Source organism: Necator americanus, chromosome I, assembly GCF_031761385.1.
Source record: "Necator americanus strain Aroian chromosome I, whole genome shotgun sequence".
Classification (NCBI taxonomy): Eukaryota; Metazoa; Nematoda; class Chromadorea; order Rhabditida; family Ancylostomatidae; genus Necator; species Necator americanus.
In genome coordinates, this window is record NC_087371.1 from 8,173,728 (window position 1) to 8,194,934 (window position 21,207).

General features: G+C 40.9%; 1 protein-coding gene across 5 annotated transcripts; it reads left to right on the forward strand.

Annotated features, from left to right (window-relative positions):
• Positions 1 to 267: 267 nt before the first annotated feature.
• RB195_004862 (uncharacterized protein) lies at positions 268 to 21,113 on the forward strand (the record flags this gene model as incomplete). 5 transcript variants are annotated; one of them, XM_064182911.1, is made up of 47 exons in its annotated part: positions 268 to 330; positions 1,002 to 1,087; positions 1,225 to 1,320; positions 1,383 to 1,480; positions 1,535 to 1,614; positions 1,673 to 1,834; positions 1,905 to 2,045; positions 3,796 to 3,910; positions 3,964 to 4,080; positions 4,133 to 4,278; positions 4,345 to 4,498; positions 4,613 to 4,784; positions 4,951 to 5,071; positions 5,125 to 5,217; positions 5,275 to 5,388; positions 5,441 to 5,569; positions 5,636 to 5,771; positions 5,829 to 5,938; positions 5,995 to 6,059; positions 7,012 to 7,133; positions 7,200 to 7,356; positions 7,414 to 7,509; positions 7,595 to 7,637; positions 7,721 to 7,768; positions 7,937 to 7,966; positions 8,026 to 8,061; positions 10,041 to 10,133; positions 11,310 to 11,447; positions 11,555 to 11,638; positions 11,709 to 11,777; positions 13,696 to 13,749; positions 13,803 to 13,883; positions 13,945 to 14,052; positions 14,128 to 14,203; positions 14,747 to 14,851; positions 14,921 to 15,027; positions 15,088 to 15,183; positions 16,526 to 16,601; positions 16,838 to 16,935; positions 17,011 to 17,081; positions 17,385 to 17,532; positions 17,894 to 17,971; positions 18,409 to 18,593; positions 18,656 to 18,781; positions 18,872 to 19,061; positions 20,818 to 20,929; positions 20,989 to 21,113. In XM_064182911.1, 47 exons carry the CDS (start codon positions 268 to 270, stop codon positions 21,111 to 21,113), a joined length of 4,950 nt encoding a protein of 1,649 aa, XP_064034174.1. The 5 variants fall into 5 exon arrangements, with proteins under 5 accessions (XP_064034174.1, XP_064034175.1, XP_064034176.1 ...); XM_064182910.1 differs by lacking the exon at positions 17,894 to 17,971; XM_064182907.1 differs by lacking the exons at positions 7,012 to 7,133; positions 7,200 to 7,356; positions 7,414 to 7,509; ... (23 more) ...; positions 20,818 to 20,929; positions 20,989 to 21,113 and having other exon boundaries at positions 5,995 to 6,063.
• Between the last annotated feature and the right edge of the window lie 94 nt (positions 21,114 to 21,207).

Here is a 21,207-nt window from a genome sequence, read left to right on the forward strand (position 1 = left end):
ACAGCCGGATTGACGTCAGAGCATCGAGAAATCAATGGCAGGTAAAGCAGTTTTTCTGCGCATGGATGTGTAGCAAAGCGCTCACCAGCACTGGTCCTCGAAAAGAGACGAAATTCAGTTATCAGCATCACCTGGTTCTTCTGCAAATTTACGTTTGTGCAACAACGGCTGCAGGGCGGAAAACCTTGCGTTCCAAACTCCGCTTTCGATTTTCCTACTCGACATTTCGGAGAAGGTGAAGAAGTGTCTCAGCTTAAGAGCGTGATCATGGACGGAAGCAAGGAAGCCTCTGAGGACGTGGAGTCTGCGGAAGACAGCAGCGCCTCGAAGGTCCGTGTTTTTATCAGTATCTGGTCTTTCTTCTTCTTCAGAACAAAGGATTTTTCGAAACAGGAGGGATAGTTACATACAGGTAAGACGTAGGAGTATAGTGAAAGTTGGACCTAGCCCTATGACAATTCACAAAGAAATCCACTGTTTACACAAATGCTAGTTTTATGCAGTTACTTTGAGTTCATTCTAGGCGAGATGTTTTTCGCCGATCGGCGACACTTTATAGTAATTTAATGTGCAAAGGAATTGTCCTGAGATTTTCCCTATTTTTTTTGTGCATTACAGCTGTATTATTCGAAGTGACAAATAGAGCCGTGTCTTGCTGTACCTGATATGGGAACGCAATGTTCGCAGAACCTGCTATGATAATTACAAAATAACCATGTTAGTTCCGTAGCTCATGGTCAGGTCAGTATCAAGGGTATAGAATGCAGATAAAATATGCAAGAATCATATCTGCTAAGAAAAGTGCTTTCTATCCTAAGGCGAGTTTTGAGGGTACAGAACCCACTTTCAAAGAGAAAACCTCAATCTTATATGCTTGTCCTATGAATAGTTAGATTTCTAGCATAGGGGAAGAACATTATTGTAATAAATCCAAATTGTCAGTACCTCCTAACTTTTCTCTATTGTGTTTTTATTGTACTTCACTTCGTAAGGTCGTTTAGACTCTGCCTTCGATTCATGTCTCTCCTTTGCTATCTGTTGGCGGCAATGACAACCTCGGATTGCCGAATGATTCTGATGATGAGGAGTAAGTCACTGATCTTCTGCAATTTGTGATCAATTGAGGTTTTACGATTAACTCATTGTTTTGGGTTTGCACTCTTCCGCTTTTAATTCTCTCAATTTTTCCTTCCCCTCTAGTAATTTCTTCGCTCTTCTTCCCAGGGCGCCATGCACGTCGCAATCGATTAATAACAATGATCAGAGTTCATCTTGCAACTCCTCAAGAGATCCATCATCTTGCCTTGACGAGTCGAATAGGTCTTTTTTTCAAAGCAAAGTATTGTTGCTCGCATCTGCTTTGTGCATACGTGTTGTCTTAGAAATGAAGACCATTCTCCTCCGGTGTGTAAAAATGGTGTACTCGATCTTTCCCGACGAGCATTGACCAGCATTGATAGGAAACACCGGAAAGTGTACGGTAAGTTGGTAATTTTATAGCAGTATTTCTAGAATGATAAATTAATTCGTTTAGGCAACGTGAGAAAGCTTATTATTTCTGCGAACAAATTTCATAATGTAGCAGGGCTAGATATGTTCAGAAACTGTGTGTTGGTACGTTTGTAATGCGGTTTTTACTCAGTTTTCTCGGCTGCTCTTGACATTTGTTTAGGTTGATGCAACTGATAACCAGATCCAGAAGCTCTCATCGTTTCTTCCACTTGCCGGACAGCTTAGATCTCTTTTTCTTTCCAATAATGGGGTCAAAAATGTTGATAACCTTCGGTCTTTTGTGAATTTAGAGACCTTGGATCTATCATGTAACAGTATTGAAGTATGTTTATGAGGCTAAAATTCCTCTTTTTCTCTCATCCCCCGATTGCTAAATAGATCAAAGTTTCTAGGATATTTCAAATGCACTTGATAATCATCGCCTCGCATGGATCGACTTGAGCTCGAATGCACTCACTTCTCTGCCTGATCTCTCGAAGCTAACGTCACTTAAGCATCTAAATGTCTCGTCTAATCGAATCTCGTCTTTCAAGGTGTGTCTAATGTTACGTATTTTAAATCACCTTTTTTGTTTACTAAGTAATGTTTTGGAAAAAAATGGAAGCAGGAATGAAGCTTTACAGGATAAGGCAGGGAAATATAAGGGATGAATGTTCCCTTATATTTTTTGTTATTTTAGGCTTACGGATAGGAAATTTTATCGCTTAAAGCGATTGGCAGCACCCTCTCTGAGGTGTTCTTTCGAACATAGGTCTGCCCAAAATTCTTGATTTTCAACAAGATTTTCAACAATCATTCGTGGCTGATTGTGTCCTGTCCTATCTCGTGTCTCAAACTGAACTGTCTTTGGACGACGAGTGTTCTTTTACCACCTCAGTCCAGAAATTCCGCTTTCGACCACGTCACTCTTCCTTATTCTCAAAACACGTTGGAAAAAGCGGTCAAGATTTCTGTTCCTTGCATGACCGAGGAAACGAAGAATCTTTTCTGCTGTGAGTTTTTCCGCTAAGGTGCTATGTTGATGCTGTATACGTGTCATTCGCACTACACACAGATCACTACATCCACTTCCGTGTAAGGATCTTCACTGTGGTATGTAGTACTCCGGACGTATCAAGCGTACGTCTAAGCAGCTTTTTCGCTAAGTCGAGCTTCACTATTACCATAGACGACCTCCATGTCTTCGATCTGCACATCACGATACGTCAACTTGGTTAACAGGCAGATTCGCAGCTTGACTTCGTAAGCGGGAGTCCACCAAAAACACTTAGCCAAAGAATAAAAATTAGTTGCCAAACAGACAGTGGACATCTTTCTTGTATACCATCTCGTAGCTGTCAATGTTCTTCAACATACGGCCCAGATAACAACTTGTACAGATGTTCGATCGACTCTCCGTCTTGATTTCAGTTAAAGGTCTCGTCATAGTGCGCTTACACATATCAAGAGAGTGCAAATTGACTTCCATATACTAGAAGGCTACAACACAGACTTTCAGTACCACTGCCATTAATGTACTTATGACTAACATCCGCTCCGGGACGAAAACAGAGCTGAGCGTCGGGTTCATTTGCGATGTTACTTCAGGAGACCTTGGGTGACTCGTTCGCATCCCTTTACGAGTCAGTTTTCCTTTTGTGGTTTCGTATTGAACGTCACCCTATGAATCTCAGAGAAGAATCAAATTACAGCATCCCTGCGCTAATCTATTCGTCCAGACGTTCTGTTCTTCATCTTTTAGATACAGAATGAAATCTATTTGTTCGGAGTTTCGTTTTTCGTTGGTCGTTGCACTTGCTTGAGTCCAGGAACTGATGGCACCTGTCGCTCCAGTGTCTTGAAATGCTTCTTCAGAATCGGTAAAGTCACTTTAACAAGAGTGACTCTATTAGCTGTATCGAGGATTGGTGGACACATCTTTATCTTACCAGTTGACGCTTCTTTCTCGGATGTTTCAGATGTTTTCAACCAGACGCGCCTTCAGTGGAGCCTTTTTCGGGAGCCTAAGAATGACCTGCGCATTAGCGTACCAACGATTCCTTTTACAGACACAATGTCAGCTGCACCTAATCAGCTTGGGTTCCTCGTGAGCTCCACAACACGAGGAGCTTTCACGAGGAACCCAAGTTGAGTCAGTTTTTGCATTCCAAGACATATACATTGTATTTTTGTTCCTAAATATATTCTTGTAACGTTTTCTGATTTGTGGTAAAACGAGGTTCACCTGCTTTTTAACAATATTGATGTTGACATAAAGTGAATTATGCTTTTTTCTTCGTTTAGCATGCCAAATTTCCACCTTCTCTCTTAACTCTTGATGTGTCTTCGAACACCATTGATGATCTCACAGAATTCATGCGTCTTTTACCCTTGGAAAAGTTGGAATCCATTTCACTAGGTAAACTACATTCATTTTGTCCCTACCGACGACTTCTAAATGAACATATTCAGCGAATAATCCTTGCATATTTAATCCTTCTTTCGACTATCGCATCTACATTCTTTCGATACTCCCTTCGCTTCAGGATATTGATGGTTTTATTGTTAGCGAAGAAGAACAACTGAAAGGTGGCTTCTTATCCCAGCGAAGCTGCACTCTAGTTCCACTACCTGATTCCAGGTGAGTGGCTGTACAGCCAAGGGAAAGGAAGGATGTTCAAGCCGGATACTGGGTCTCATCTCTCATTAGTGAAACATTTGGAGAGACACTGTCCTTTCGATGTCGAGGGGAAATTAGTTTCAGCTCTGGACCAGTCAGTAGTTAAGGTAATACTAAATCTTGGTTGTTTTTTCTGGCATCCTTGAAACAGAGTGGCACAATAGCAATTGTAGGCAATGGAAAAACGACGTGAAATGCTTAGCAGCAGCACATGTGGAGATGACTCTTCACAGTCCCTCAGCCTTCATTCACCATACCGAGCATGGACTTCTCAACTCGAAGGCAAAGAAAATCGGATACCGAGTTCTAGTGCTGATGAAAGTGGAGGCTGGTGATGGTTCCATCTGTTTAAATTTTTATAAATTTTATAATTAATTTAATAATTTTATTTTTAAATTTTTTCGAATTTTTCTTCGCAATAGGAGTGGTCTTGTTTTTCAGTTTCTAATTCGCCTTCTGTGAGAATACCCCTTTCTTCCACTCCAGCGAGGCAAAAAGCGACTAGAAGATCAGCTTCTCGATTTGAACCGCCGTCAAGAAGCTCAACAATGGAGTCAGTCGAGTCTTCCTCGACTGTGACACTTGTTCCTGCAGCAAAGAATCATCGAGAAGAGTAAGTTTACGGGATTTGATGTCATTTTACTTTTGCTTCGGTAGTTTCTTTTTACTCTGTTGGATTTGGTGGTTTCCTTTTTTTTCCCAAATGCTGCTTACCATATCATCTGAATACTCAAGCTGTCTGTACACGTGTTCCTTAGAAGGACTGGTATCTTCTGCAGACAGCGAGGTACGTCTTCGACTGCAACGACCGCTAGGGCAGATAGAAGCGGATTTGTTTATTTCAAAGAACGAATTGTACAAACGGAGCCGGAGTCAGAAACAAGCGAAGCTCAGCAAAACGTAAATCTTCACTTCAATTGCCTTATTCATAATCATATCCAGTTTATTTTCAGGGATGGGTAGAAAGTCAACGACGCGCTTTAGAATGTGTTGAACGTGGTCATAATGTCGAGCGACCGAGAGCACCAAGACGACGGTCAAGCGTGGTGAACGTTTTCAGCATGCTAACTCTGATTTTTTTTATATTTTGTCATCTTTTTCAGCGAGACAGTACTAGGCAGAAACCTGTAAGGCCGAGTCCTGTGCCAGTAGTGACAGACATATCTGTTGACATGGGGTCGAAGTCAAGAGGAGATCAAAGGTCCCATCACGATGAGGTGCTATCAAATCTCATTTGATAGTGCATTAAAATACAACACCATATTCCAGTGCGAAGTACTTCATCGAATCTTATCCTTAGAAGAGCGAGTTTCAGAACTAAGTGTGGAAAACGAAAAGTTGACACAAATTAATGATGAGCTAAGTGCAGTATTGGTTGAGATGACAAGCAAATTTAAGGTTATCTCAGATCAATAACATCTTTTCCCGCATTAGGTCTCTTTTTCATAGAATTTTGCTTTTCAGAGCGACATTGATTCACTTAAGTCTCAGTTAGCTTCCTTAGATACGCCCCATCACCCTAATCCTTGCAATCTTCGGGTTGCTCGAGTAATAGACGATGGGTGCTATGAAGTTGTCTGGGATTTACCGTTAGTTCAATGTAAGTTGAAGGAGTTCGAAAAGCACTTGATAGCGTTGTCTTTGCTTTATATTTTAGGCTATAAGGTCTTTACGAATGGTATTGAGAGTGGAATTGTACGAGCTCCCAACAACGCAGCCAGAATATCAGATGTAGAACCAGGGACAGAGCTGAAGATTCAAGTGCAGGTTTGTTAACACAGAACCTGTCTGGAGTGATGCGAAGGAGTAATACGGTAATTTAGGCGATTCATTTCGATGGAACGTTGGGAATACCATCAAATACACTGATTATAGACAGGGATGAGCGGTGACGGTGTTTTGTTCAAATGTTTTTTGTATTTGATCTTATGTACGCTACTTCACCACCAGTTCATTGTTCTCTGTGCAGTTATAGCTTTAAATAAAAAAAATTGTAGTCTTTGTGAAGAGAAGTTTACAGGGTTTTTTTTTACAAGTACTGAACTTCACCCATCCTTATCACAGTGCTTTTCGGTGTCTGAAGTGTGTAACGGTGTCTGAAGTGTGTAACGATGTGTATGTATCGTGAACTGCTTCAGTTTTCCAGTAGTAAATAGGTAGAGGTGGTAAAGCTATAGCGATAAGAAATGAGAGACAGATTCCTTCGGTTGAATTGTTTCATTAGAGAACTGAAAAAATGTCTTCTAGTTCAACCAGGATAGTTCGTTTTAAGAACTGAGCTGCAGTGTTGAAGCTGCTTCGTTGAAAACTAACTAGTAGTAATGTAAAAATGAAACTTCTGTAAAGAGTGCCTCTTTCTATCACATTTTCATACTTTCTCTGTACAAACAATTTGTTAGTTTCCTGGATGGTTACATCTCACTTGAGTTCAAAATACTACTACACTGTTACTACTATACAGATTAGTTCTACCATAAAATGGAGACTAAAAACGTCAATCTTGGGAGATTCTTGTTTGTTTTTTTTTTTGCTGTATTGAGATGCAACCATGATTTGGAGAAATTCTCTGCTGATATCTCATAAATGAAAGGTGCTGGACTAGGATGTAATTCGAGGAAGAAGCAGTCATTTTATGTGTGCCGACATGGCGATTACATTTCCGAAGGGTATTGATTGTGAGCTGGTTGATCGTAACTATCGCTCAGTCTGTCCTATTGTGAATAAATGTAATAGTGTAACTGCGATTCTAGCGCTGTTGGTGATCATCGCCAAGGACACCAGATCATAGCGACCGCCAGAATTAGCTCTTTAATGAAAGGATCATTATGAATTCCTCGGAGGAAATTATCATTATTGTATATCAATAACAACAACAATGATAGTGAATTGGCTCTTGGTAAGTGCCATTCTTCTTCGTTCCTATTCGTTGAGCAGTTCTCGTCTATGTTGGGTAGAAACATCGGTATGTTGAGGTTAAGCTCAATGATTGTGAAAAGAACTATCTTTCAGAGCTACCTTTTATTTCCAGGAACTAAAGTAGGTGCGCAATTCGTAAACACCCAGTATCAAGCCTATTTGACGCAAGTGCAAGGAGGTAAAAAGAATGTGCAACTAGTACCTGCAACGGCACCGACAAAAAAGGTGAAGGGAGCAGCACAGAAACGCGCAGAAATGAGACGTAAAGGGTTAGCGTAGAGGATTGAACCAATCTTTATAGTTCTGCTCAAGCTCCATTTTTTCAGAATATACGTGCAGGCTGACAGCTCGGAGTTTGATTCGACCATAATGGAAAAAACAAGTTCAAGAAGTCGACCCTTTGTAATGAAACCTCGAAACAGGTGTGTTTTCTTGGAATGTTCGTAAACTGGCGAGAATCATGAGCATATTCAAATCCTGGCAAGATTATGTAACGTTTGCATTTAGGGTTTTGAAATGGAAAACTCCTCCTAAGAAACCACAAACAGATGTAACCCAACATTTACATACATTTTTACTAAGAGAAATCAGTTTCAAAGAAAAAAAATCCTCAACATAACTGACACGTTTCAGAAAAAACCCAAGGTGATCTCAGAGAGCGCTGAAAACATGAGTTCTCAGGTGCGATTTGCGGGGAAACTTGTTGTCAACAAACTTTCAAAAGTGTGGAGCAAAAATTTTTGAGCTAATAGCGAGCCTTCTCGCTCCATGCAATCCCCCTTTACACAACTTTAGTTAGTGTTGTTAGCAATGTTTGGGATCACATCTTACAAAATTTTGTAATTTTAGGGAGAGGGATCAAATGAAAGTGTCACACTTGTGAGCAAATCAATCTTAGATTTTTTTTATTGTTGCGACAATGCAGTGATAGATTTCAGGATTCCGCCGAAAGACTTGAAAAAAAGAAGTCCGACGTGAGTGCACCAATTGTGAAGCTCTTTTTTGGAAGGAAGTATCTTGTATACATACCAGTCTGAACTTCCGGCTAAAGCCGGACTTCAGACTTTCTGTGGTGTTTGCTTCGCTCGCATTCACTGATCAACGAAAATTAACATTAGTGCCGTTCTTTGTTCTCTGAGATTTGTGTATCTCTAACAATCTTCCTTCATCTTGTTTTATTATAACTGAAGGTGAAAGATTTCATAGTCTTCTTTATAAACGCGTCACTTCTACATTTGGCTAACATTCAATCTTCAGCTTCAAACACTCTTTACCAATATAGGCAATTAAATTTAAAAGCGTTACTCGAAATATCGGTTTTCCTCCTGTACTCCCCAGCAGCTGTCAAAGAATGATGTTCAAAATAAAATGACGTGAACGACATCATCGCACTGATAAGATTCGTTCCTCGTCAGATCGTGTAAACTGTTGGCTACTACTTAAGCAGCCGGTTTCATTCCTGTATCCACTTTCTAAGGGAGGCATAACACCAACCTGAGGCAAACATGCAAGGAAACAGACGGTGGAGTCATAGAGGTAAAAGAAACGCACGCAGTAGCCACGGGTATGAAACGGTTGCAACGTCCCACTTACCTTTTGCGACACACACACACACACACACACACACACACACACACACACACACACACACACACACACACACACACACACACACACACACACACACACACACACACACACACACACACACACACACACACACACACACACCACACACACGCACACACACACACGCACACACACACACACACACACACACACACACACACACACACACACACACACACACACACGCACACACACACACACACACGCACACACACACACACACACACACACACACGCACACACACACACACACACACACACACACACACACACACACGCACACACACGCACACACACGCGCACACACACGCGCACACACACGCGCACACACACGGAATAAGCCCGTTATTATATATCATGCTATATAATAACGGGCTTATTCTGTCACGTGTGTGTGCGTGTATTACGAAATTCGAAAAGGGGTGTGCAACGGGTCCACCGAAGTCGAGTTGTTGCCTCGACCCCAGAAAGCTATAAAATGGAGTGCGACGGGTCCCACGGCGTCGGATTGGTGCGCTGGCGCCAGATACCTATAAGAAGGGGTGCGACGGGTCCACCGGCATCGGATTGGTACGCCGGCGACAGATACTTATAGAAGAGGGTGCGATGGCGCCAGATACCTATAGAAGGGGGTACGACGGGTCCCACAAATGATGAGTAATAGCTTCGTGTGCAGGTCGCAAAACGTAAATGGGATGTTTCGTAGCCGTGGCCACTGGGCGCGTTGCTTTTAACCTTTACGACTCCTCCGCGTGTCTATTTCCTTCTCCGTTCGCATTAAGTTGGTAGCATGGCTTCCTCAGAAAGTGGAAACATGCATGCAAACGGCTGCTTAAATAGTAGCGAACAGTTTACATGATCTGATGTAGAACGTTATCTTTACCAGTAGGATAAAATCTTTCACGTCATTTTGTGCTAAAACATTCATTGATAGTTTTTGGAGGGAAACAGGAGGAAAACCCAAATTTCGAGTAATACTTTCAAATTGTGCCTACATCATATTGGTATCGACGGAGTGTTTGAAGCTGAAGTTTGAATATTCTTCAGAACTGACGCGTTTAGAAAGAAGACTATGAAATCTTTTGCTTTCAGTTATAATATAAAAAAGGAAGAAAAATTGTTAGAGATACACAAGTTTAATTTCACAGAAAAGGGCACTAATATTGATTTTCGTTTATCAATGAAGGGGAGCGAAGCGAACACAACAGAAAGTCTGACGTCCGGCTTTAGCCGGATGTTCGGACTGGTATATTATAAATCATGTGGTATAATATATAAAAAAAATCCCCTTTTAAACTCAAATCTCTATCCTAAGAAGTTACAGAAAAACGAGAGAAAAACGTCTAGTTCACAGGAACAAGTGCCGTCCTCGAGCGAGTGTCCAGAACCTGAAACGAATTCTTGGAGTATACGCCTGGTATGTAACGTCAGCAACCTCAGTCAAACCTGAGTGTTAAGACACTCTAGATTCATCTGATTATCATGCTATATAACGTGTGTGTGTGTGTGCGTGTGTGTGTGTGTGTGTGTGTGTGTGTGTGTGTGTGTGTGTGTGTGTGTGTGTGTGTGTGTGTGTGTGTGTGTGTGTGTGTGTGTGTGTGTGCGCGTGTGTGTGTGTGTGTGTGCGTGTGTGTCGTGTGTGTGTGTGTGTGTGTGTGTGTGTGTGTGTGTGTGTGTGTGTGTGTGTGTGTGTGTGTGTGTGTGTGTGTGTGTGTGTGTGTGTGTGTGTGTGTGTGTGTGTGTGTGTGTGTGTGTGTGTGTGTGTGTGTGTGTGTGTGTGTGTGTGTGTGTGTGTGTGTGTGTGTGTGTGTGTGTGTGTGTGTGGCGTGAGATTGGTGCGCCGCAGAGTTAAAGTAGTACCGTGTAACAACACAAAGAGATTTTGTCAAGAAGTAAATAGGACGTTGTGAACTGTTTCATGGCCGTAAAAACTGTGTGTATTACACATCACCCCTATGTACTCCCCACATGTCTATTCCTCTGCACGTTGTCCTCATCGGGATGGTAACATCCTTCCAAAAATTTGAAACAATGCGTGCGAAATGCTGTTTAAATAGCAACTAACAGTTTACGTGATCTAACGTAAAACCTTATCTTTATCATTACGATGATGATGTTCACATCACGTCATTTCATGTTATCACATCATTCTGTGCTATAGTCTGGTCAAAACGACATGAAGCATAGTGCATTTGCGTACGCGCTCGAAACGCTGCGGCGGAGGCAACAGTTCGAACCGATGTGTGAACATCGCTACGGATCCAGTACGCTCCACCGCGCCCTTCGAGAGAAGCCACGTACGCAATTGCACTGTGCTTCATGTCGTTTTGATCCTACTATAATTGTTAGGGAAAAGGGAAGAAGCCCATACTTTGAATAATGTTTCTAAATTCTGGCGATATCGAAGGAGTATGGATGTAAAATCAAGCTCTATTACTCTATTAAATTCTCTTCTAATACTGACGCATTTGGAAAGAAGACTATAGAATTCATTTCACAAATGCTTAAAAAAAAACGAAGAAAGCATCGTTATAAAAAAAAAACACAAATTTAATTTTACAGAAAGTCTCACCACTTTTAATTTCTATTGAAGGCGATCGGAGAGAGCACCACAAGAAGACGGATGTCCGGCGTTAACCGTCGTGCGTGTTCCAATCATGAAAATAAAGTCACACCGACGCATCGGCTAAGGGTGTCGGACCATGCGGCCAAGTTATCAAGAACAGAAAAGGTTAGCTCCCCCTTTTTGTGCACTAAATTACATTTCTTCCTCACAAAAATGCAAACTGTAACTGTTAACGAGTAACAAACACGAGCAGTTATCTGCACTTATTTAAGCCTGCGAAAATTGGAACCGATCTACCTGCAAAAGTTTACTTTCGAAGCCCTAAACGTGATGACATATTTGCGCCACTGGAAGATGTGAGCAGTAGAGAATCCGAATTGGAGCTATGCAAATTTACGCTGTAAAAACGTCAATGAAATATTCCAGGATGTTGATTTAATGAAAGTCCTGGTCGACTTCAACGCAGCAAACCTTATTGGTGTTCGAGCTGATGATGTGAGTATTTTAGGGAGGTAAATACTCTCTGGGTGTCAGTTTCTACTAGTGCACTCCCTTCCATGTCGCATCGCAGGGAGTAGACTTTCTTCTGCTCCCGGAACCCGTTTTACGGCTTTCGTAAATAGACAGAGACACATTTTCATACTGACCTGTCAGGATGAAAATGTGTCTCTCCGAAAACAACCCATTTTTGTTAATTGTGTTTGATTGGATAAGGGTAGAGGTCTTCCATGCTTGTTTTGATGTCAAAAATCAATTATACTCAAATCGCTAATTAGATACCAACATCGATGTTCTACACTGATCGTGCGGGCCCCATCATCGTTTCTAGTCTAGATTTCCATCGAGATCGTTCTCCAAGTTGTTCGTAAGTTTCGTAAGTGACATTGAGTATCTGAGGTCTTCGAGCCGTGTCTATGTGAGATCTCAGCTGGTTCATGCTTGCTGCAAACACACCCCATCTCATGGCCTATCTCTCTCTAGGGCGTTTAGCATATCTTGGGATCCACTCTAACGTTCTCTTAGCCCATCTGTCGTGGATTCTCCTGATACTTTGGTCGGCTCATCTATCATAGCTTTCAAGAAATGTTCTGGTGATCTCGAAGACAAGACATTTCTCTAATATCGGAGGCAAAATGAGATGTGTTTTTGGTCAGTTGTTTCGTAGCTTCCCTGACAGATGCGAATGCTACCCGCGCTATTCCTAGCACGAGTCGTTCTCGATATTCATTCAACTTCCTAGGGACATGTATGGTAAAGTTTCAACTACTTCGTAGCCTCGAAGTTGTACTCCTTCGTCCTCGCAGTAGACGTTCTTCTGAACTTTGTCTTCTTTTTGTTTATTTTCTTGAGAAGTACCAACAAATTCAACTAAAGAGGCAGATTCTTTTCCCTCCATAGTTGAATTTGTTGGTACTTCTCAAGAAGATATCCGTGTCATCTGCAAAACGAAGGTTTGATATGAACCTTTCGTCACATGTGTGCCTCATTCTTCCCAAGCATGGGATTTATCATTTGCTGTAACGTAGTCGTGGGTCGTTGGCGATATCTAGCGACGCTTTGTCGTATCCCCATTCCAAAGGGTTTGTTGCAAGGACCGTAGAGAAGCCTTACATGTGTGGCGTATTGGTGGTAGAAATAGACTACTGTCCTTACTTACAACGCGTCTGCCCTTTGATCGGCCAACGCTGGCAGCATTGCATTTGTTTTCATACATTCGAAGGCATTCTCATAGTCGACGAAGAGTAAATGATTGAGCAGATCATATTCCCAACAAACCTCTATGACCTTTGATGTGGCATTTATCAGGTCTATGCAGCAGAAACGCTGGTAGAATCCAGTTCGTTTCTGGGTTGGGCTTCATTCAGCGTTCCTGATACCGCTGAGACGTCAAGTAGACACCACCTCCGGTTGATGAGCATATGGTCGGTATAGAATATGTCCTCAGCAAACTCGGATTTGATCCTTCCCACCGTTCCCACGCGTGTGACGTCTGAGGCAGTAGAGTCCTATGTGCAAGATAATGAGGGAGTCCACATGCTAGAGAGGCGAGTAAAATTTCTTCCACGCAAAGCATCCTTTCTATGGCGAGTTCAGTTTTAGCACAGGTTGTAACCAACCTATACAGATCAATCAAAAAATCACCTTGCGACATATTTTGCCAGAACGGTGGGGAATCATAGCGATCATAGTAGTGGTTTACTCTTACCTCTCTGCTTACTCTTAGCTAGTTAGCAAACTCAGCTTAAGGGAACTTGCCGAAGGACGTAGATCCGCTAGGTTCAGCGCACAGGTCCACTATGGGGCGATAAACCATTGCAAAAATACGAATTACGAATTTGAATTTGGTTCTCTTTTCACGGCCCGCATTCGAACGCGTTTCAACGAACGTGTTCATAAAATGCAACATTTTCAGCGACGTTCACTCGAAACGGCTCAGAAAATTCTTAAGATTGCTTCCAGGGAAAAGGTAATCCTGGCAGAGATTGCAATTCACTATGAAAACCTATAGATTATTTATAGGCTTTTGAAAAAACACTCACCAAAGAAGAGAATGAGGTACTAGGAAAGTTCTTCTCAGGAAAAATACCATATGATGCAAAAGTACGCATCTACATTTCTGTGAAACCTTAGGAGTCTACCACGAATTTGTCTGTCTTCCTAGGTTCTGCACACTCTGGACAGTGTTCTCGATAAAAATATCGACTATTTCCGCACCCATAAGACAAATCTTGATCCGGAAGTAAATCGGCTGATTGAAAAGCGAGGGAAGGTTTGTTTGAATTTCTGAGAAGTCAAGCACTTCGTAAAAGTCTCTTTTCTTAAAATTGCAATTCTTGCTCTGCAGCTCAAAGCAGCAATGCTGACGACGATGTTATCGAAACCTAAATTACTTCCAGCAGAATGGATAAAGCAGTACGAGGGTAAGGGGGTGTTATATTATGCACACACAATGAATACGACTGTAAACAAGAAGTGAGAGTGATGTGGTCAAAGCGTTGGGAACGACGTGCAATGAAGGATTGGATGAAAAAAAAGAATCCTTCTGTTATATAAAGCAGCAGTTGCACAACAGATTTTTTTTGTGCTACATAGGGTACTGGTAGGATTCTGTTGGAGGAGAACGAACAACAGAAGCGAATAACATGTAGTCTTGTCACTACGGCATTAATCTTGGTGCAGTTGCCTCGCGGTGGAGAAAGCGTTCAGAATCGACATGGGACCATCGCGAACTGTAGCCGCTTAGAGCGCAGTGGCGTACACAACTGCACCGTTCTTCATTTCCTTTTAACTCTACTATAGTTTCTCGAACATGAAAGCAATGCTCTGTGAAAAACAGTGGTGAAAACACAAAAAGAGAATTGCGAGCAATAATCATGGATGGCAAGAAGCAAACTGCAGTAGAAAAATTAATAAACGAAAAGTTTTCGCATCGAAACTAAAGGGGAAAGAACCAGTACTTGCAGCATATCAAAGAGAAGCGATGAGGGAAACCAAAGGCATAAACTGGCCTCGAGTATGTCTGCTCTACCCAACACAAAGAACCTTCGATGACGGAGCAGCAGATGTTTGTGAGCACTTTTCCTTGATTTTTCTGGCTGGCTTCATAGTTTGTCCCAGACTTACAGCTAATATTTTAGTTGGAAATTTCACAAGAGCCAGGCGTGGGCATTGGCTTTGGGGAGTAATTTTTGGACCATCAGATTCCAAAACTTTCGAGGAGGTCGATAAGGAGAAGAAATCCGAAGTTGGTATAAGAGTGCTTGTAGATGAAGAAAACAGGTAGCTGGTTAGCATTTCTTTTCAGGGATTTTTTCTGGACACTGCTATCATTCGAGATGCTAAAGAAAATGATACTACTCCTGCACTGGAAAGCCCTCCAGTTTCGGAACATTCGAAGACGGTAGTAACTGAATCCAAAATTTCTAATTAGCAGTCCTTTGAATTCACTAAACGAATAAGATTTGAATTCATTTCATTCTCGTGTGTAAGCGTTCATCATTAGGGAACAAACGTCTATCTTAGTAATATGAACCGATGAGTCTATTTCTGCTAGCTAATATTCCAACATTGGAGCTTGTTAAATTTCCCTCTTTACTAACCAGCAACTTACCTACTCGTATCGGAATCGTCTATCAATAAACATTTTCTTCGTTTATTTTGTTTCGTTTTATTTGAAGTTTGATCTGAAACCATTTCAATGGTGATCAGAAACCAGAGGGATCTGAGAGCAAGAAAAGAAATAAAGATAATAAAGATAGAAGGAGGTAATAGAAATAAAACTTCGCAAGAAAAAGTAGCGAGCTACTTTCCAGCAACTACAACTATTCAGTTATTACTTGTGACCCATAATACGATTTCCACATCTTCGCCATTGACTATATGTACTAGAAAATGGTTTATAAACAAGCAGTTCATGGACACCAGGCCTTTTATTTACCCAGAAAGTACAGTGCCATATTATTTCTAAAGTATCCTAATAGTGGGGGTAGTGGGTGACGTTTAAGTTTTCACCCGTGTGCGCTCTGTGACTGCACAGACCACCACATCCTTCGATCATTCCTGCAGGTTGCAGGCTTCGACTTGAGCAGCATTACAAGTTCCTCTTGATTGTTTTCTCTTTTTCCATCGTTATAGGTTTTGTTGGGACTTACCGTATAACTAGGTTACCAGTGAAAGTGTAGTTTGGGGGGGAGATGGGGCAGGTGAAGGCACTCAAGCGCGCTATTAATTCTTTTTGAAAAAATAGATTAAAAAAATAAAACTCTTTTTTCTCTAGTTAGCTTTAGCCTACTTGTCATAAAAGTGTGTGTGAAATGTATGACGTTAATAAGTCCGTTTGGGATGCGCACTACGTTCATTTCAGTTCAGAATCATTTAAAGCTTACGGACGTGTGGTTGGGTTATACAGTGAATTACGGTGGCTAGCCGATGAGTAAAGTCAATCTTTTTATCCTTCCAGACAAGTCTGGTACTGATTTATCGACCTAGGAAGGATGAAAAACTTTGTTGGAACTAGGGCGGGTTAGTCTTAGAGGATCTACATGTCATAGATCTTCTAAGAGTAATGCTAAGGGCCTTTCAGGGCCTCGACTGACTTAGTGATTCACTTCCAGAAATAAGAGCGCGGTTGAGTGCCTTCCTCCAACCACACTTTACCCGGTTGCTATTTCTTTTTGTGACCCTTGGAGTTATACCTCTAACTTCGTTTTCCGTTCATTATATGATACCTTTTTAAATTTCAGATGGCGGTCCAATGCAATGTTGAGAACTGCGTAGCTGTGATTTGCTATAGGTCAACACCTGAGTCTAGCCATAAAGGTGGGTTCAGATATTCTGATCTGCGTATTTCATGAACGTTAAGCTTGAATTTAAAGACATGCAATTTTTCTACTCTTTTGTTTTATCTTATTATTCATATTAGCCACAGTTAGTTGTTGAAATATTTGTACAAGAATATTATATCCATAGGAGAAAGTATAAAGGATACAGTATAGAGAGGATTCGTCCTAAACGTAATTTCAATTTATTACGCTTCTATAATGCTTTCATCGCAGATCACAGAGAAGTGTTCCTTCAATTAAAGGGCCCGGATGGAGAACAACTGGCTGAATTCGTAGTACCCTGGCCGGAAAGCGAACCTGAGCCCTCTAGCGTTAGTGCACTTCACCCTCTTTTCTACCTTTATTTTCACATTAACTCTAACAATTGATGCAGGGTTTCTTTTTAGATACGGTATCTTGAATCAGAAAAATGTGTCAAGTTGACGAATGAAGCTACGTATGCTACAGTCCCTATACGGTATTTCTTCATTGGAAAATGTAGTTTCGAGGTTGGGTGTGGCACTCAGTGGTGCCCTTATTTTACGAGGCTCTAAGTTCCTTTTTTTCTTTGCAACTTTAGTTTGCATGTCATAGGTCCCCTGAGACTACTGCTTAGGCCTTGTGGCTCTGACTGATTTGATTATTCACTTCGAGAAATAAGGGCCCCATTGAGTGCCCTCTTCCTCCCTCTTCAACTATATTTATCCCTTTCTTTATTTTATTCCTGTTTTTATGGGAGGATCGTTGCTATTTTTATTTGTTCTCATTATTTTGTTTGCAGAATTTCGAAGCTGCACGAGGTTTTGCGTAATTTACGGATGAGAAATCTCCCAAAACGATTTTCCACTTTTTCGGATCCTCCTCGTGCCCGTGAAAGCTCTAGTCAACAAAATCTTCATGATGCCCTAAAGAGCTTTGTCAAAGACCCTGTGAGTTTTTTTTTTTTCAAATATGTGGTAATCGTTTTCTATATGTGATTTTATTTAAAACCATAGATGCGATGGTCGGAGCCGGTGCTCTTATCCCCTTCACTTACGGTACGGTTGGGGAGAGGATCTCCTTCACTGTTAAACGGTTGGCGAAATTACCCCCTTCATTTTGGGACCGCTGGCGAAAGGACCCCCTTCACTTGAGCTGCACCCCATGAGCTAAACCCCCTTCACCGAGGAGGGCCCAGCTCGACCCTATAGCACCTATGTTTGAAACAATTAACCTACTTTGCACTAAATCTACTCTAAACAGTCGCTGTTCTTCGAAATTTTGTTGGCATATTTGAAAATAGATTTTTAGAAGTTGCACAATCTCCGAAAACTCACTCGTTCTACATATACAACGCAGTCAAAAACACCTACGCTAGGAGTTATTAATGTTGGTAGATTTCTTTGACACCATCATCAACAAAAGAATTATTAATACCGATGTTTTTAATGTACACCTGAAACCAACCATCAGAAGGGTCCGTCTTATGGTCATATTTCGTGTTTTTAGCTATTTTAACTAACCTTCATTTGTTATCTGGAATTGGAAACAACTATCGTAATCAGGTGAGTTGAAAATGTGGTAGTTTTTTAAAATGGCCTTAGTAAAAAGTGGATCAGTTCGAGTAGGAGCTAACTATGAAAATGATTCACTTGGTATGGTACGTGTCGTCATGGCAAGGTATAACTCTATCGTTCTCTCTGGATCATTAAAAAAAACTTTTGTCATGTAAAGATTCGTATGCATAGTTAATTTCATCTGAAGCCTTTTAAATATAATGTTATATTTATGGCAGACATTGATTCCTTATCATCACGAGATTGCAGCTTTCCGAAGGAGCTTGGGATCGGGCTTTCGGCTATCTATCGGCAAAGCATGCAGATGCTGACGGTTTTCTAACAGCTGATGAACAAATGGCGGTGATAAACTTCCTTCCGACGCAATCCTTCAGCTCCAAAGATTTAAAGAGTATATGCGAAGTGTTGAAGAAGACTAACGTCTTTGGTCCGAAGCATGTTCATTTCTGTCAAGTTTCTTCGAATCAGTGATGGTATCGCTATGTTATTCTTTCAGGTGTTTATCGTCCTTTTATGAGCTCTGCTTGAATATGGATCAAGTTTCATTTGTGCGATCTGTGATCAAATCGAATGATGCTTTATCAGAGCGCACGCTAGCCATTTTCCTAGACCATGTAGCGGGGTAAGTTTAGCTCTTTTTTTGCTTTGAAACTTATATCTCCTAGTGTTTCAAAAAGTATTTCGAAATTTCTGTCCAAAGTAATTTTTTTAGAATCAAATCCGAAGAGAACTCAAAGGAAGATGGTGAGCAGCTATTAGTCAAATTACTCCACCGACATTTTGACCCGAGGCGATTGGCTGAATGCGCTGCCCAGAAGATTTCCATGCAAAGTGTATCTGTATTGTTGCAATGGTGCATGAAACTGTATGTCGCGCAGGATTATGCTGACGTTGCGGAAGAGGTAAATTGTGGTCTGCACTACTACTGTATAAAGCCTAAAATTATCTCTCTGTCTGTTCGACGTGAACTCGTACTGACACTCAATGATTAAGAGCAGCGCAAACTTTTTTAATCAGAGCGCTCCAATGCATGGTCTCACAAGGTCCCTCTCTGCAACTACATTGCGCCGTAGATCGCGTAGGCGGGGTTTAAATTGGTGTCTGTGATTAAATTTTGGGTTTAACGATTGAACGAGAGGGCTGAGATACTTGCTCAACAGTGCTGTACTGAGCGGTGATGAAGAGCGAGGCAGTGCGAGTTAGGCACAGCTTTTAGGATGACCGCGTTTCTCCTTTTCTACTGTCTAAAATGGGGCTGAATCTGCCCTTTATGTATAACCAACGATGCTGCTCACGAAAATGCGTACATCATAGACGGTATCACCCAGAAACGACCGATTCTATCATTTTTTAAGCAATCACTACAAATTCATTATGAAAATGCGGGGTATTTGATTGCGAGTATCAGTATGTGGTGGAAAGCGCTTTCAAGGAGTTATGAATATCATAGATATTGACCTATTTTCACTATTTGGACGGTGAAAAAATGAAACATGCTACGGTTTTTTTACCTACATTAATTACAATTTTACCAAGGAACTTTCGGACTTCCTCGGCTAATTTATTGACATCCTTTGTGTGTTGGCATTTATGTGTTTTTAAACACGAGTTTTTTTACTCCCAGTTAGGTAGATGGGTTAAAAAGGAGTGTTTTCACCATGAGAGTATCCCTCTAATCGCCCTGAAAAACGGTATGGGTAACACATTGCGTAAACTTCTGGGACCTCTTGTTACGCGCCGCCCTCGTAAACGCTCCGCAAGCTGTTAGCTTTGAAGTTTTTCAGGACGATTAGGGAGAACTTGGCATGAAGACGCTTATACTTATACTATTTATATATTTTACATGGAAGATCCCAACTTCGTCAATTTCGTTATGCGCTGTTTTAGATCGTATAAAAATGATCAAAAATTATGTTGGATGTAATTCGATCGTAATTGATGGCGCGAGAAAAAAATCTACAATTTCAGATTTATTGGAAATATAGGCAGGAGTTTAGCAATTTTTCCGTTCTTGTGCTGTCGGTTGTTTGAATTGCTTTTGTTCTTTCTCATTGCTCTTTTATCGTGTTTTACTTTCTGAACTAGTTTCTTTGTTTCAGGCATCTTCAAAAAGCAGGGAGTTGGTCTTAATGTGCAAAAGCTAATTATCATAGCTCTTTCTTGGGTGTAAAGAATAAAATAGTTATTGTACAATTAATGTCATAATTTTTTTTTACTAGAATTTGTCAACGTTTCAACGTTTGCAACGTTATGTTAACGTTTTACAAACTTGATAGTTCGCCTGGTCACATCTAGGAATCTTTGGGATAATTTTCTTTTTCTTGGAACGTTGACAAATTCCCAGTAACTGTACACGAACAAACATTATAACGGACATGATAAAGGAAAGAGCAACAAGAGAGAACAAAAGTGGCAAACAATAAAATGACTGAAATAATTGTTCAACGTTTGTCCGTACTATTTTCAATAAATCTGAACTTGCAACATTTCTTTCAGGAATTTCCAACTTTTTCAAATGGAATTACATCTGTAACATATTTTACGTATCAATGGTACTGGGTTTAGCAAAAAGAAGACGAAAAATGAAGCAAAAGCTTGAAAATGAGAAAAAAAATTGCTGAACTTTTACCTGCCACCGTTTCATTTTCTGTTTTACAGGCTTTGTCACTTATGACGGTGTTGACGGATACGTTCGGAAATCGTTTGGTATGGGAAAATGGTCTGCACGATGTAGCAAAAGAAGCTCTAGAATTTGCAGAAAGAATGGCAAGTTTTTGGATGATTAATTTTTACTGTTTACTCAATGTATAAATGTAATTTTTTAGGCAGAAATTGTTTCTTCCTTCAAACAAATGGAACTGAAAAGATCACAAACTGTGCGAGAAGAAGAAGACCCTAATGCTATGTATACAGTCGAAATTGTACCATTACAACGACGTCCCCTAAACTGGTGATGTTTCATGTATTATTTCGACATGGTGTTGCCTGTTATACTAAGTAATTCCAAGAGATTTCTGATCTTTATTTGCTCACCATCTTTGCATTACC